Source organism: Hypanus sabinus, chromosome 16 (assembly GCF_030144855.1).
Source record: "Hypanus sabinus isolate sHypSab1 chromosome 16, sHypSab1.hap1, whole genome shotgun sequence".
Taxonomy (NCBI): Eukaryota; Metazoa; Chordata; class Chondrichthyes; order Myliobatiformes; family Dasyatidae; genus Hypanus; species Hypanus sabinus.
This window is the reverse complement of record NC_082721.1, coordinates 68,019,256-68,031,663: the sequence shown is the minus strand read 5'-3', so window position 1 is coordinate 68,031,663 and position 12,408 is coordinate 68,019,256. Positions and strand designations below refer to the sequence as shown.

At 41.3% G+C, this 12,408-nt stretch overlaps 1 protein-coding gene across 1 annotated transcript in view; it reads left to right on the top strand.

The window, feature by feature from the left end:
- The first annotated feature begins 1,501 nt into the window (after positions 1 to 1,501).
- The window catches only part of LOC132406398 (breast cancer anti-estrogen resistance protein 3 homolog), a 51,380-nt gene continuing 40,473 nt past the window's right edge, over positions 1,502 to 12,408 (top strand). Inside the window, exons 1-3 of the mRNA XM_059992028.1 lie at positions 1,502 to 1,753; positions 7,043 to 7,170; positions 9,448 to 9,893. Coding sequence (XP_059848011.1) covers positions 7,063 to 7,170; positions 9,448 to 9,893 — 554 coding nt within the window. The 5' untranslated portion in view covers positions 1,502 to 1,753; positions 7,043 to 7,062. The remainder of the gene's footprint in view (positions 1,754 to 7,042; positions 7,171 to 9,447; positions 9,894 to 12,408) is intronic.

Here is a 12,408-nt window from a genome sequence, read left to right as displayed (position 1 = left end):
AAACTTTACAATTCCTGCCTTGCAGTGTCTGACACCTTAAGCCAATAGGCTGGTCCTGGACTTATTTCCTCTTGGCATAATTTACTTATTATTATTTAATTATTTGTGGTTTTATATTGCTATATTTCTACACTATTCTTAGTTGGTGCGACTGTAACGAAACCCAATTTCCTTCAGGGTCAATAAAATATGTCTGTCTGTCTGTCTGTTACCCCTGGAGTGTTGGAGACTGAGAAGTAAGCTTTAGAGGTTTATAAAATTAACAGGGGTATAGATAGGGACAGAGTAGGAGAATCTAAAGTTAGAGGGCATAGATTTAAGGTGTGAATAAATTATTTAAAGGGGTTCCAGTGGGGAAGTGGGCAAATGGAACAAGCTGCTGGAGGAGGTGATAGAGGCAGGTACAATTACACTTAAAAGACATTTGGACAGCTGACTGGACAGGAAAGGCTTGGAGAGGGTTATGAGCCAAAATCAGGCGAATGGGATTACCGCAGACAGGCCTTTTGGCTGGCTCAGACCCAATTCTCTATTCCAATGGCCTTGTCAATCCAAAAGTCATCTATTTTAACATTTTTTTGGTAATGGACAAACACATTGTTTTAATAAATACAAGAGATTCAGCAGATGCTGGAAATCCACAGCAACACACAAAATGCTGGAGGAACTTATCAGGTCAGGCAGTATCTAAAGAGATGAATAAACAGTTAACGTTTTGGGCAGAGACTCTTCACCAGGACTGGAAAGGAAGGGGGAAGAATCTGGAATAAGATGGTAGGGGGAAGGGAAGGAGTACAAGCTGGAAGGTGATTGGTGAGGCAAAAGGTGGGTGAGTGGGTGGGGGAGAGGGGATGAAGGAAGAAGCTGGGAGGTGATCAGTGGAAGAGATAAAGGTGAAGAAGAAGGAGGTCAACAGGAAAGGAGAGTGGACCAAGGGAGAAAGGGAAGGAAGAGGTGCACTTAAGGGAGCTGATTGGAAGGTGAGGAAAAGGGGTAAGAGGGGAGCCAGAATGGGAAATTGAAAAAAGATGGAAGAGGGAGTGGGGAGAAATTACCTGAAGTCAGAGAAATCAATGTTCATGCCATCAGGTTGGAGGCGATGTTGCTCCTCCAACCTGAGTGTGGTCTCATCATTGCAGTAGAAGAGGCCATGGACTGAAATGTTGGAATAGGAAGTAGAATATCTTTAAAGTGCCTCAGATTTTTTTCTCTCTGGGAGTTGCCTTGAGCAGTGCTCTGGATATATATTTTTTTTAATTGCTGGGCAATCTTTGTGGTTGGTAATCTTGATTAGGTACCGACAAGAGGGAAGGGCAAAGTTTGCACAATCTCTCCACTTACTAAACTGAATGCTATGCATTAGTGTTACATAGGTTTGCCGTCACAGTGTCCTCTAAGCTAAAGGGTGGAGTACAGCACTGGGATATTCCATGTTTTGTGGGGGCATTGTGTCTCTCAAAAGTTCAGTAAAATGTTAACACTAAAATAGAATGACGTCATTTTAATTGTTAGACCGTTGTGCTAGAAACTGTTTGATGATGCTGCTTCACTGAAGCAGTACCCCTGCCAACCTGTGTGGGGTTACCTATCAGCAACCTTCAGTCCCCTTGTACCTTTCCGCTAATAGTTTTCCCTGGAGGTGCGGTTCCCCTGGGCTGTGTTGAGGTGCTTTTCCTCTCCTGAATAAAACCACTAACCTAAATGGCTCTATCTTACGGTTAGCAGATCAAAACTGGAGCAAACAACATACAAGGTAGGGAAAAATTACTGATCGGTGGTTCTCTATGGCACATCAGTTGAGACTGGGTGAGAAATGTGTGGAATGTGATTAATGAAATGGTTGAAGTTTTATTCTGTATTTACAAGGAGAGTTGTGCAAGACGTGTACAAACCAGTACCAGCGTGTTCAGGCTTCTAAAGCCATGAGAGAAGTAATTTTATCTCCTTCAAAATGGAAAGAAATTTTTGGAAGAAACATTAACCTAAATAACTAATTTGAATGTAAGTTATGTATGTGAGAATTGAATGGTGTGTGGGCATAGATTTAGAGGGATGGACAAAGGATACAGGGGCTATGAATGAAAGGGACTACAATGAAACAGAACATAACAGCAACAGGACCTTCAGCCAACAATGTTGTGGCAAATCAATTTTAAAATTAGTAATCAAATGGCTAACTGAACTAATTCCCTCTGCCAACCCAGTGTCTACATCCTTCCATTATAGAAATGTTTTTTTTTAACTGTGCAATTATGATATGTAACTTGCTATCTACAAGAAGCATAGCTTTCAAAAGGGGGAGAAAGTTGACAGGAAATAATTTGCTGGTCTGTTGTGAAAAGACAGGGAATGAGACTGACCAGCTACCTTGATAAGGAACCAGCGTAGTCTCAATATTTCCATGTCTTAATAATTCTGAGTGTGTTCTTTATCGATTCCTTCTACTGTCAGCAAAATCATTTCAAAATTTCTGATAGAGGAATTGTTACAAATCACATTTGCACATTTAAGGCCTGTCCTTTAAAAGCACTACTTTGCCATTTTCCCACTAGCACAAGAAAATAGGATCAGGTGTAGTCACCGGACCACTCTAGCATTCAATATGATTGTAAGACCATAAGCTATAGGAGCAGAATTCAGCTGTTTGGCCCATTGAGTCTGCTCTGTCATTGGTCATAACTGATTTACTAATACTTACCATAAACTCCTTTCGCTATTTCATTTTAACAATACTTATGAAACAGCTTTAACATAACAAAACATCAAGGTGTATCACAGGAATGCTGCTGATCAATACTAAAATTCTGCTACATCAGAAAATATAAGGACTGGTTACCAAAAGATTTGTAGTATAGGTTTTAATCAGCTTCTTCGAGGTTCTCGCAATCACTGATCTGCAGTGTCCTCCTTTTCGTGTGAGTTCGCACACCTCCACGTTCCTCAATCTACCAAATATTTTTCAATCTCCACTTTAAATATATCTAACTATCTCTAGGGCCTCAACCTTCCCTAGACTGTAGAGAATTCCAGAGATTTATTACCCTCTGATAGAAAACATTTATACACACCCAGCTTTAACTGACCATTTTGTGACTGTGATCTTTGGCTCTGGAGAGTCACTGAAACTGATGATATAAAGGTCTTTATTCATCGCAACAACCAAACATTCTCTTGGATATCCTCTCCACAGAGTCTCAGAAAGTTGAAGTAAATCACAATCTTACACCATTCGGATCGAAGGTAATAGCAGATGATTCAATACAAATTCAATAATTACAATGACACAGTTTATTTCAAAATTTTGAGTCCTAAGAGTTACATATCTACAGTGGGAGGCACCTCTGATATTCAAATCCCTTTGCTGGGACAACGTCATTCACAAAGATGGTCTAAAAGCTTCTGTCTTCTGTCTTCAGACATTCAAAAGTTAATGGTGTGAGGCTGACTCTCTGAGTACACAATATCCCAACCATTGATTAATCAGCTACACTCGTGACCATGTATGATATGCTAAGTGACATAATCAGTCTGGTCTGCAAGCTTTGCTGGACTCAGCCACAATGGCGCAAAATAACTCAGCCTATGTCGCCTTGTATTTGGATATACAAATGAGAACTTCATATGGTCACTTAGTAAACCTTAGCAGCCATCCCATGCTGTGGGCCAGCAGCCTGTGCGCTAGACAATTCTGTTTGTTTACAAAGCTGTCCTTTTAACTTCAACCTTGCAGTTTACATCTAGAACTAAAGGTAGGTTTGTATCTGAATTAATATCTGCTATGTTCGTATCAGAATCGGGGTTAATATCACCGCAATATGTTGTGAAATTTGTTAACTTTGCAGCAGCAGCACACTGCAGTACATGACAAACGTAGAGAAAAAACTGAATTACAGTAAGTATATATCTGTATTTAATAATTGAGTTAAGTGATGCAAAAACAGAAATAAATTTAAAAAGTTGTGAGGTAGTGTTCATGGGTTCAAGCCCATTTAGAAATCAGATGGTAGAGAGGAAGAAGCTGTTCCCGAATCGCTGAGCTTCAGGCTCCTGTACCCCTTCCTGATGGTAACAATGAGAAGAGGGCATGTTCTGGGTGGGAGGGGGGGGCCCTCAATGATGGACGCTGCCTTTCTAGGGCACCACTCCTTGAAGATGTCTTGGTTACTGTGAAGGCTACTACCCCTGATAGAGCTGGATAATTCTACAACTTTCTGCAATCCTGTGCAGTAGCACCCCCCCCCCCACCAAAGTCCACACAAAACAGCTCTTTGGTGTCACTAACATTGAGTGCAAGGTGTTGCTATGACACATCTCAGCTAACTGGTATAGCTCACTCCTGTAAGTCCTCTCATCACTATCTGAGATTCTGCCTACAATGGTTGTATCACCAGCAAACTTATAGATGGCATTTGAGCTGTGCCTGGCCACACAGTCATGGGTGTAGAGAGAGTAAAGCAGTGGGCTAAGCGCACATCCCTGTAGTGTGCCAGTGTTGATTGTCAGCAAGGTGGAGATGTTATTTCCAATCCGCACAGATTGTGGTCTTCTGGTTAGGAAGTCAAAGATCCAGTTGCAGAAGGAGGTATAGAGGACAAGTACTGTAGCTTTTTGATCGGGACATTTAATTGCATAACTCCTGAATCCTTAATGCCGCATCCCCTTGATCATGATTTGAGCCACGATCCTTGTGGGACAGAGTATCAAGGTCTGTTGGTTTGCAAGGACCCAGCATCAATCAGAAATGTGTCCTGATATTGCATAATTCACCTCTCAGGACATCCCAAAGTATATTGTAGTCAACGGCATAGCCTTGGAAGTGCAGGTATTGTGCACAGCAGCAAAATGTGCTCCCAAAAATACCAATGTAACAATATCCAGATAATCTGCTTTTAATGATCTTGGGTAAAAATAGGCCAAGGTGTTAAAGAATCATAGAAAATCCAGAAGAAGGTTGTTTGGCCCACTACATCTGCATTTTCTGATTCCAGCCCCCAGCACTTGAGCCAAGGCCCCTATGAATCATGGTCTCAAGGATATGCCCACACAGGTTTTAAATGTGATGAGGATTTCTCTTTTAGGAAGAAAATTCAAGACCTCTCCACCCTCTGGATGAATAAGCGTTCTCCCATTTCTCCACTTCTATCATTTACTTTCAATATTTCCCTCCTTATTTTTGTTTCCTTAACCAGGAAAATTAATCTTTCCTATATATTCTATCTATAAACCCATCTATACATTTATTCTATCTTTTCATCTTTCTAAAGTCCCCAGTTAACATCAGTGTGGATAACTTCACTCAACTCTGAACTGATACCAAAATCTATGGACTCACTTCCAAGGGTCCTGTAATTTATGTTATCTGTATTATTTATTTCCTATTTATTTATTATTATTTTGGGGTTTTTTGTACGTACACAATTTGCCTTCTTTTGCACAATGTTTGTTTGTCAGTCTGTGTGTAGCTTTTCATTGAATCAGTTGTACTTCTATGTTCTATTGTGAGTGCCTGCAAGAAAATGAATCTCGGGGTAGTTTATGGCGATATCTACAGTACGTACTTTGATAATAAATTTACTTTGGACTTTGGACTTACCTTGCTTTCCCTTGTTTCAAAGAAAACATCCCCGGCCCATCCTTATTCCTCAGAGCTAACATTTTCCAGTCCTGGTAACATTCCTATAGCTCTTCTGTGCACCATTCCAGTGCAATCACATGTCATGGACTGCATCCTGCTCCAATAAATAATGATGTGGGAACCTTTCACACCCACCTGAGAGAACAAACAGTGCTTCAATTACGCATCGCACCTGATAGATGACACCTCTACAGCACTCCCTCGCTGGGATGCACCTTGAACCAATAACCATATGAGGAGAGAGGCAAGATTGCTACCTATCCTCCCTTTGCCCCCCACCCCCGCCCATTCATCAGGTAAGGTTGCTGATGGGGATAGTATTTTTTTATATTCTGTGTGAGAGACGGAATTTATTAACACAGCTATAAATAAGTCTGGAATTAAACAATACTGAATGAACGTGCCCACATTCAACATTTCTATTTGTTCAGAATTCCCATTTCAGGCTGAATCGTTACGTTTGTGTTTCCCAGGACAGAGCTACATTCTGTCTTCATTAACTTTAATAAATAGCAGAGAAATTATAAACAAGGGAAATTGAACCCCCTGCTAATTACCAGATCTTAGTAGGTTGGGCTGCACAATTTTGCACACTGATTACTTTTCCCCTGAGGCATCTGAGAGTAATTTATGTTTGGCCACTGTGATCAAATGGTTACAAGATTATCATCTGCTGATTGTATTCAGCTCCTGGGAGAAGTGAATATCAGAGGCAAGCTGGTATTCTCAGACATTTAGCACAAGGAACGGATGACATATTTTTCCTCAGTGAGACTCCATGTGGCGTGTTGCATTTCACTGTAAGCATCTGCAGAGGTTTTGAAATATACTCCATGCCCCTATCACATACAAAAGTTGTTCGAGGCTGATCCAGAATGAACATTCTGAAAATCATGACCTTTATGAGTAAAGAAAGGCTTGCGTTCTACAGCTCTTTTTTACTAAGTCAGTCAAAGAAGTACTCTTGGTGAGTGCTGCAGTCCAAGAAATACAGCAACCGATTGGCACACATCAAATGTCTACAATTAGTAATCAAACCATCATCAGTCATCTTTTGTAGTGTTGCTGAGTGAGGGTTAAGTGTTCGCCATGACAAATAAGCCAACTGTTTTGTCAAATGCTGCCACAAGATATTGCAAGTCACGGTAAGAAGGAAGCAGGTTTTAGTGTAACCAAGAGATGACAGCAAGAATAAGGACGTCCCCTATATCAGTGTCAGGCGTCTCCCCTGATTTTATGCTGAGGCCACTGGGGTGGGATTTGGACATAAAGTGATCCAACGTGCAGCCCCAAGAACGCTACCACAACCATCAACACATCAGTGATTAGGGTCAGTCTGCATTGGAGATCTGACTGTTTGGGATTATAATTAATTTGGCACTGACCTCATTAATCCATTTTTTTTAGCTGCTGGCTGATAACATAGAATGGCTTCTGTGAAAGATCCATTAACAAAGGAGCTGGAGGAGGAACTGAAACTGAACACAGACGATCTCCGTAGCCACGCCTGGTTCCATGGCCCTATCCCACGACAGGTTGGAATTCCCTCTCTATTTCATTCTGTACCTATGAACCATGAGGCTCAAACTTAATACAACTTGAAAACCATAGCATACAGTTAAATTTCCTTGAAGTTAGTTGAAAATGCTGTTTTTCCAGTATTGTGCAATTGAATTTTTTAAAGTTAAGCATGCGAATAACCACTACAAACCCTTCATGGCCTCAGTCACCTGCGTCCTGTTGGAAAGTTGACACAGACTGATGTGTTTTGCTCCTATAGTAACACTAGGTCACACTGTGCTGGGGTTGAATGTTCCCAGGATAAGTAGGTTTTGACCTGGGAAATGGATATTACTGTGTTGGACTTGGCCCTCTAATTTCTTATGCTTCAAGGTCATATACACACTATACCAATCCCCACTTTAATGTCCCAACAGGAGCCCTAGGCAAATTCAGGCCCCAACCATTCTGTTGGTCTGCAATTTCCCAGATCACCGAATCTACCAGGTCAGATTTCATTCCTTCTGTTTTGATTCTACTGGACTCTGATCCATCCAATGGCCAGGATTTTTCTAGTACCTAATTCTACCCTCCCCACTCCCTGCTGATTCTGTTAGACCTTGAATACACCCTCTCCTCGTGTATGAGTCTTCTGATCTCTGACCTCCACTTTATTTTTCATTCTGGCACTACCGGAGTCCTTCCCCTCCCTGCGCCACTGATTCATCAGTTCCCAGATTCCTCTCTGGCTCTTTCTTTATTCTGTTAGTCTCTAATCTTTTAATTCCTTATCACTATCCCCTCCACCCCCCATCCCCAATCACAATACCAATAATGCTCCCTGAGCAATCCTCCTGCTTTCAAACTGCGGGATATCAAAGCCACATTTTACCACCCTCCCTAAATCCTGGCTATGGCAAAGGATGTCTTGGACTGTGTCCACTAACCATGATCACCCACTCCCCCAGTATGACCTTAGCTGAATTAGGCCATTCGGCCCATCGAGTCTGCTCTGCCATTCCATCATGGCTGATTTATTATCCCTCTCAACCCCATTCTCCTGCTTTCTCCCTGACTAATCAAGAACCTATCAGCCTCTGTTTTAACTATACCCAATTGTCTGGTCTTCACAGCTGTCTGTGGAATGTATTCCACAGATTCACCACCCACCCCCTTTCCCCAGCTAAAGAAATTCCTCTTCAGACGAAGTCAGCCTCTTAAAGGGGCTGAGGGCATATTTTGTAAAAAGATGCAATACAATAAGTGAAAATGTCAGCTGAGGGCCAAGGATAAAAACACCAATTTGCTACATCCATCCAGATTGCAAAAGAGGTTGCAATAAAATCCTAACCAGTTACCTCTGCAAGGAGGTTTTTTAAAATTATTAATTTGGCTCAGAGATCAAATGAGAGCCAGAATAAAGAACTATAAGACTAGGGTAAAGCATTGATGACATATAGAGGAATCCACATGGGTTCTAATAAACTGATTTTGTCTGAACCAAATGGCAGATCCAATTCACCACTAATGTGACATTCCATTTGCCACACTGCCTAACTGTGCCCTTTAATTTTACTTTTTTCTGCAGTCACAGAACAACAGATTTCATGACATACATCACTGATAATAAACCTGATTCGGATCCCGATTCACTGCTTGGATTGGAACTGTTAGCCCCACCTATTAAGGCAACAACACATTCATACACCACTTCCAACACAAGAGAAAACAGTCCTTAAAAAGGTGCAGACTTCACAGTGGGGAGAAACTTTTCATGGGAAAAGTGAGGAATTGAGATAAGTGTTTTTTTTCCAAAAACATCTAAATATAGAGAAGGAAATGGCAAAACTAATACTTCAACAGGAAGTTAAGGTTCCAACAGTTGATTAGATATCAGTGGCTGAACAGGAGTTATGCTCTTGCTTTCAAAAGACAATAGTCAGGAACCACTATGCCATCAAAATGGCCGGCTGCCTAGAAAATAAAGGAAGCACCCATGAGTTCCACCACTGTGTTATTGGTGATCATGAAATAGTGCCAACTTTTTCACATTTATTATCCTGCAGAATTTCAAGGAATCATTTTCCTTGGCCTCTTCTAAGAATTTATTTAATTCATAGCCAAATAGCAGCAGGATCAGATGTTGATCTTGGACTTCAGCTGATCGGTTGACCTCAGGTCTTATCTCTAATCTCAAGCCTGAAATCTTTCATCCTTTCATCCTAAAACAAATATGGAAAGGCAAATAAAATAAATTTAATATTAGCCAATGAATACCAGATGGAGGCTGATTCTCCTCTTTGTTAACGTAGGAAGCAGAGGCACTGATTGAGAGAGATGGAGATTTCCTCATCCGCGAGTCCCGTTCCAGTCCGGGGGACTATGTACTGAGCTGCACCTGGAAACACGAGTCTCTCCATTTCAAGATCATACACGTGGTCCTGCGGCGCAAGGAGTCCTACACCCGAGTGCTGTACCAGTTTGAAAAGGAGAGCTTTGATAACCTCCCAGCACTGGTGCGATTCTATGTGGGGAACCGCAGGCCAATTTCAGAGAAAAGTGGAGCGATAATCTTCCACCCAGTAAACCGCACTGTACCCTTGAGGTGCATAGAGGAAAAATATAGAAAAGCATCAAATCAAAGATCACAACATGGACCACAGGCAGTCAAAAGCAATGATCAAAATAAAAGATTCAGCTTAAATCTATTCGAAGGAGTATCTTCAGGCCAGCTTGAAGTGGATAGTAATCTTTTGAGGTAATTATTTATTTAAATAATTCTGGGAACCACAGTGACAGGGCTGAGGGTGGAGCAGTTGGTATACAACTAGATGCAATTGTATACAGGAAGGACAGGCAGATGATAGGACAGCAGTCAGCGGGATGAGTTGCAGTGTAACATGGGAACAAAATCTAAAAGGGTGTTGAATACAGGACCGGAGGTGTTATATTTTAATTCACGCAGTATATGGAATATTGTAGATGATCTTGTAGCGCTGTTACAGATTGGTAGGAATGACATTGTAGGAACCACCTAGTTAAGGCTGAAAAAAGATCATAGTTGGGAATTAACATCTAAGATCACACGTTGTATCAAAATGTCAGGTAGGTAAGCAGAGGGCTCTGTAGGTAAAAAAATCAAATCCTTAGAAAGAGGTAACATACTATCCAAAAATGTAGACTCCTTGTGGGTAGCATTAAGAAACTGCAAGAATAAAATGACCCTGGTGGGGGTTATATACAAATCTCTGCACTGTAGCCAGGATGTGGTCTACAAATTACAACAGGAGATTATAAACACATGTCAAAAGGGCAATGTTATGATAATCATGAGTGATTTCAATATGCAGGTAACTTGGGAAAATCAGGTTGGTGTTGGATCCTGAGAGAGAGAATTTCTAGAATGTCTTTTTAGAGTAGATGGCTTTTTAGAGTAGTTTGACTTTGAGCCCACTAGGGGAAGGGCTAATTTTGGATTGGGTGTTGTGCAATGAACTAGATTTGATTAGGGAGCTTAAGGTAAAGGAACCCTTAGGAGAGGTGATCATAATATCATAGATTTTACCATGCAGTTTGAGAGGGAGAAGCTAAAGTCAGATGTATCAGTATTACAGTGGAGTAAAGAGAATTATAGCGGTCTGAGAGAGGGGCTGGCCACAGGGAGTTGGAAGGGGACACTAGTAAAGACGACAACAGAACAGCAACGGCTGGATTTTCTGAGAGCAATTTGGAAGGCACAGGATAGATACATCCCAGTGGAGAAATACATTCTAAAGGCATAATGATGCAACCATGGCTGACAAGGGAAGTGAAAAGCAAAGGAGAGGGTACATAACCAAGGAAAAATTAGTGGAAAGTTAAGGGATTGGGAAGCTTTAAAAACCCAACAGAAGGCAACTAAAAAGGCCATAAGGAGGGAAAAGATGAAATATCAAGGTAAGCTAGCAAATAATATCAAAGAGGATACCAGAAGTTTGTTTTCAGATACATAAAGAGTAAAAGAGAGGTGAGAGTAGATATTGGACCACTGGAAAATGACACTGGAAAGGTAGTAATGGTGGACAAGGAAATGATGGATGAATTGAATAAGTATTTTGCATCTGTCTTCACGATGGAAGACACTAATAGTATGCCAGAAGTTCGAGGGTGTCAGGGGGCAGAAGTGAGTGCAATTGCTATCACTAGGGAGAAGGTTGCTTGGGAAACTGAAAGGTCCTAAGGTAGGTAAGTCACCTGGACCAGATGGACTATACATCAGGGTTCTGAAAGAGGTGGCTGGGAAGATTATGGAGGGATTCTTCTTTCAGGAAGAAGATTCCGGAGGACTGGAAAATTCCAAATGTTACTTGACTCTTCAAAAAGGGAGAGAGGCAGAAGAAAGACAATTATAGACCAGTTAGCCCAACCTCAGTGGCTGGAAAAATGTTGAAGTTGATTGTTAAGGACAAGGTCTCAAGGTACTTGGAGGCACATGATAAAATGGGCCAGAGTCCGTGTGGTTTCTTTAAGAGGAATAAAGGATAGACAAAGGAGAATCGGTGGAGGTAGTGCACTAGGATCTTCATAAGGCTTGGCAAGGTACCGCACATGAGGCTGCTTAACAAGATAAGAGCCCAATGTACAGGAAAAACTTTATCATTGATAAAGGATTGGCTGATTGGCAGGAAGCAAAGAGTGGGAATAAAGAGAGCCTTTTCTGGTTGTCTGCCGGTGATTAATGGTTGGTGTTCCTCAGGGATTGGTGTTGGGAGCACTTCTTTTTACATTATATTTGGTTGCTATATCTGGTTGCTATATTTGGTTGTTATATTTGGTGCTCTGGCAGGATAGATTAGAGGGCTCATCTCGGGAGACTATTTGGGTGGAACTGAGGAATGGGAAAGGTGTAGTAACACTTATAGGGGTGTATTATAGACCACATAATAGGGAGTGAGAATTAGAGGAGTAAATTTGCAAGGAGATAGCAGATATTTGTAGTAAGCACAGGGTTGTGATTGTGGGAGATTTTAATTTTCCACACATAGACTGGGAAGCCCATACTGTAAAAGGGATGGATGGTTTGGAGTTTGTAAAATGTGTGCAGGATAGTTTTTTGCAGCAATACATAGAGGTACCAACTAGAGAAGGGGCAGTGTTGGATCTTCTGTTAGGGAATGAAATAGGTCAGGTGACGGAGGTATGTGTTGGGGAGCACTTCGGGTCCAGTGATCACAATGCCATTAGTTTCAATATAATTATGGAGAAGGATAGGACTGGACCCAGGGTTGAGATTT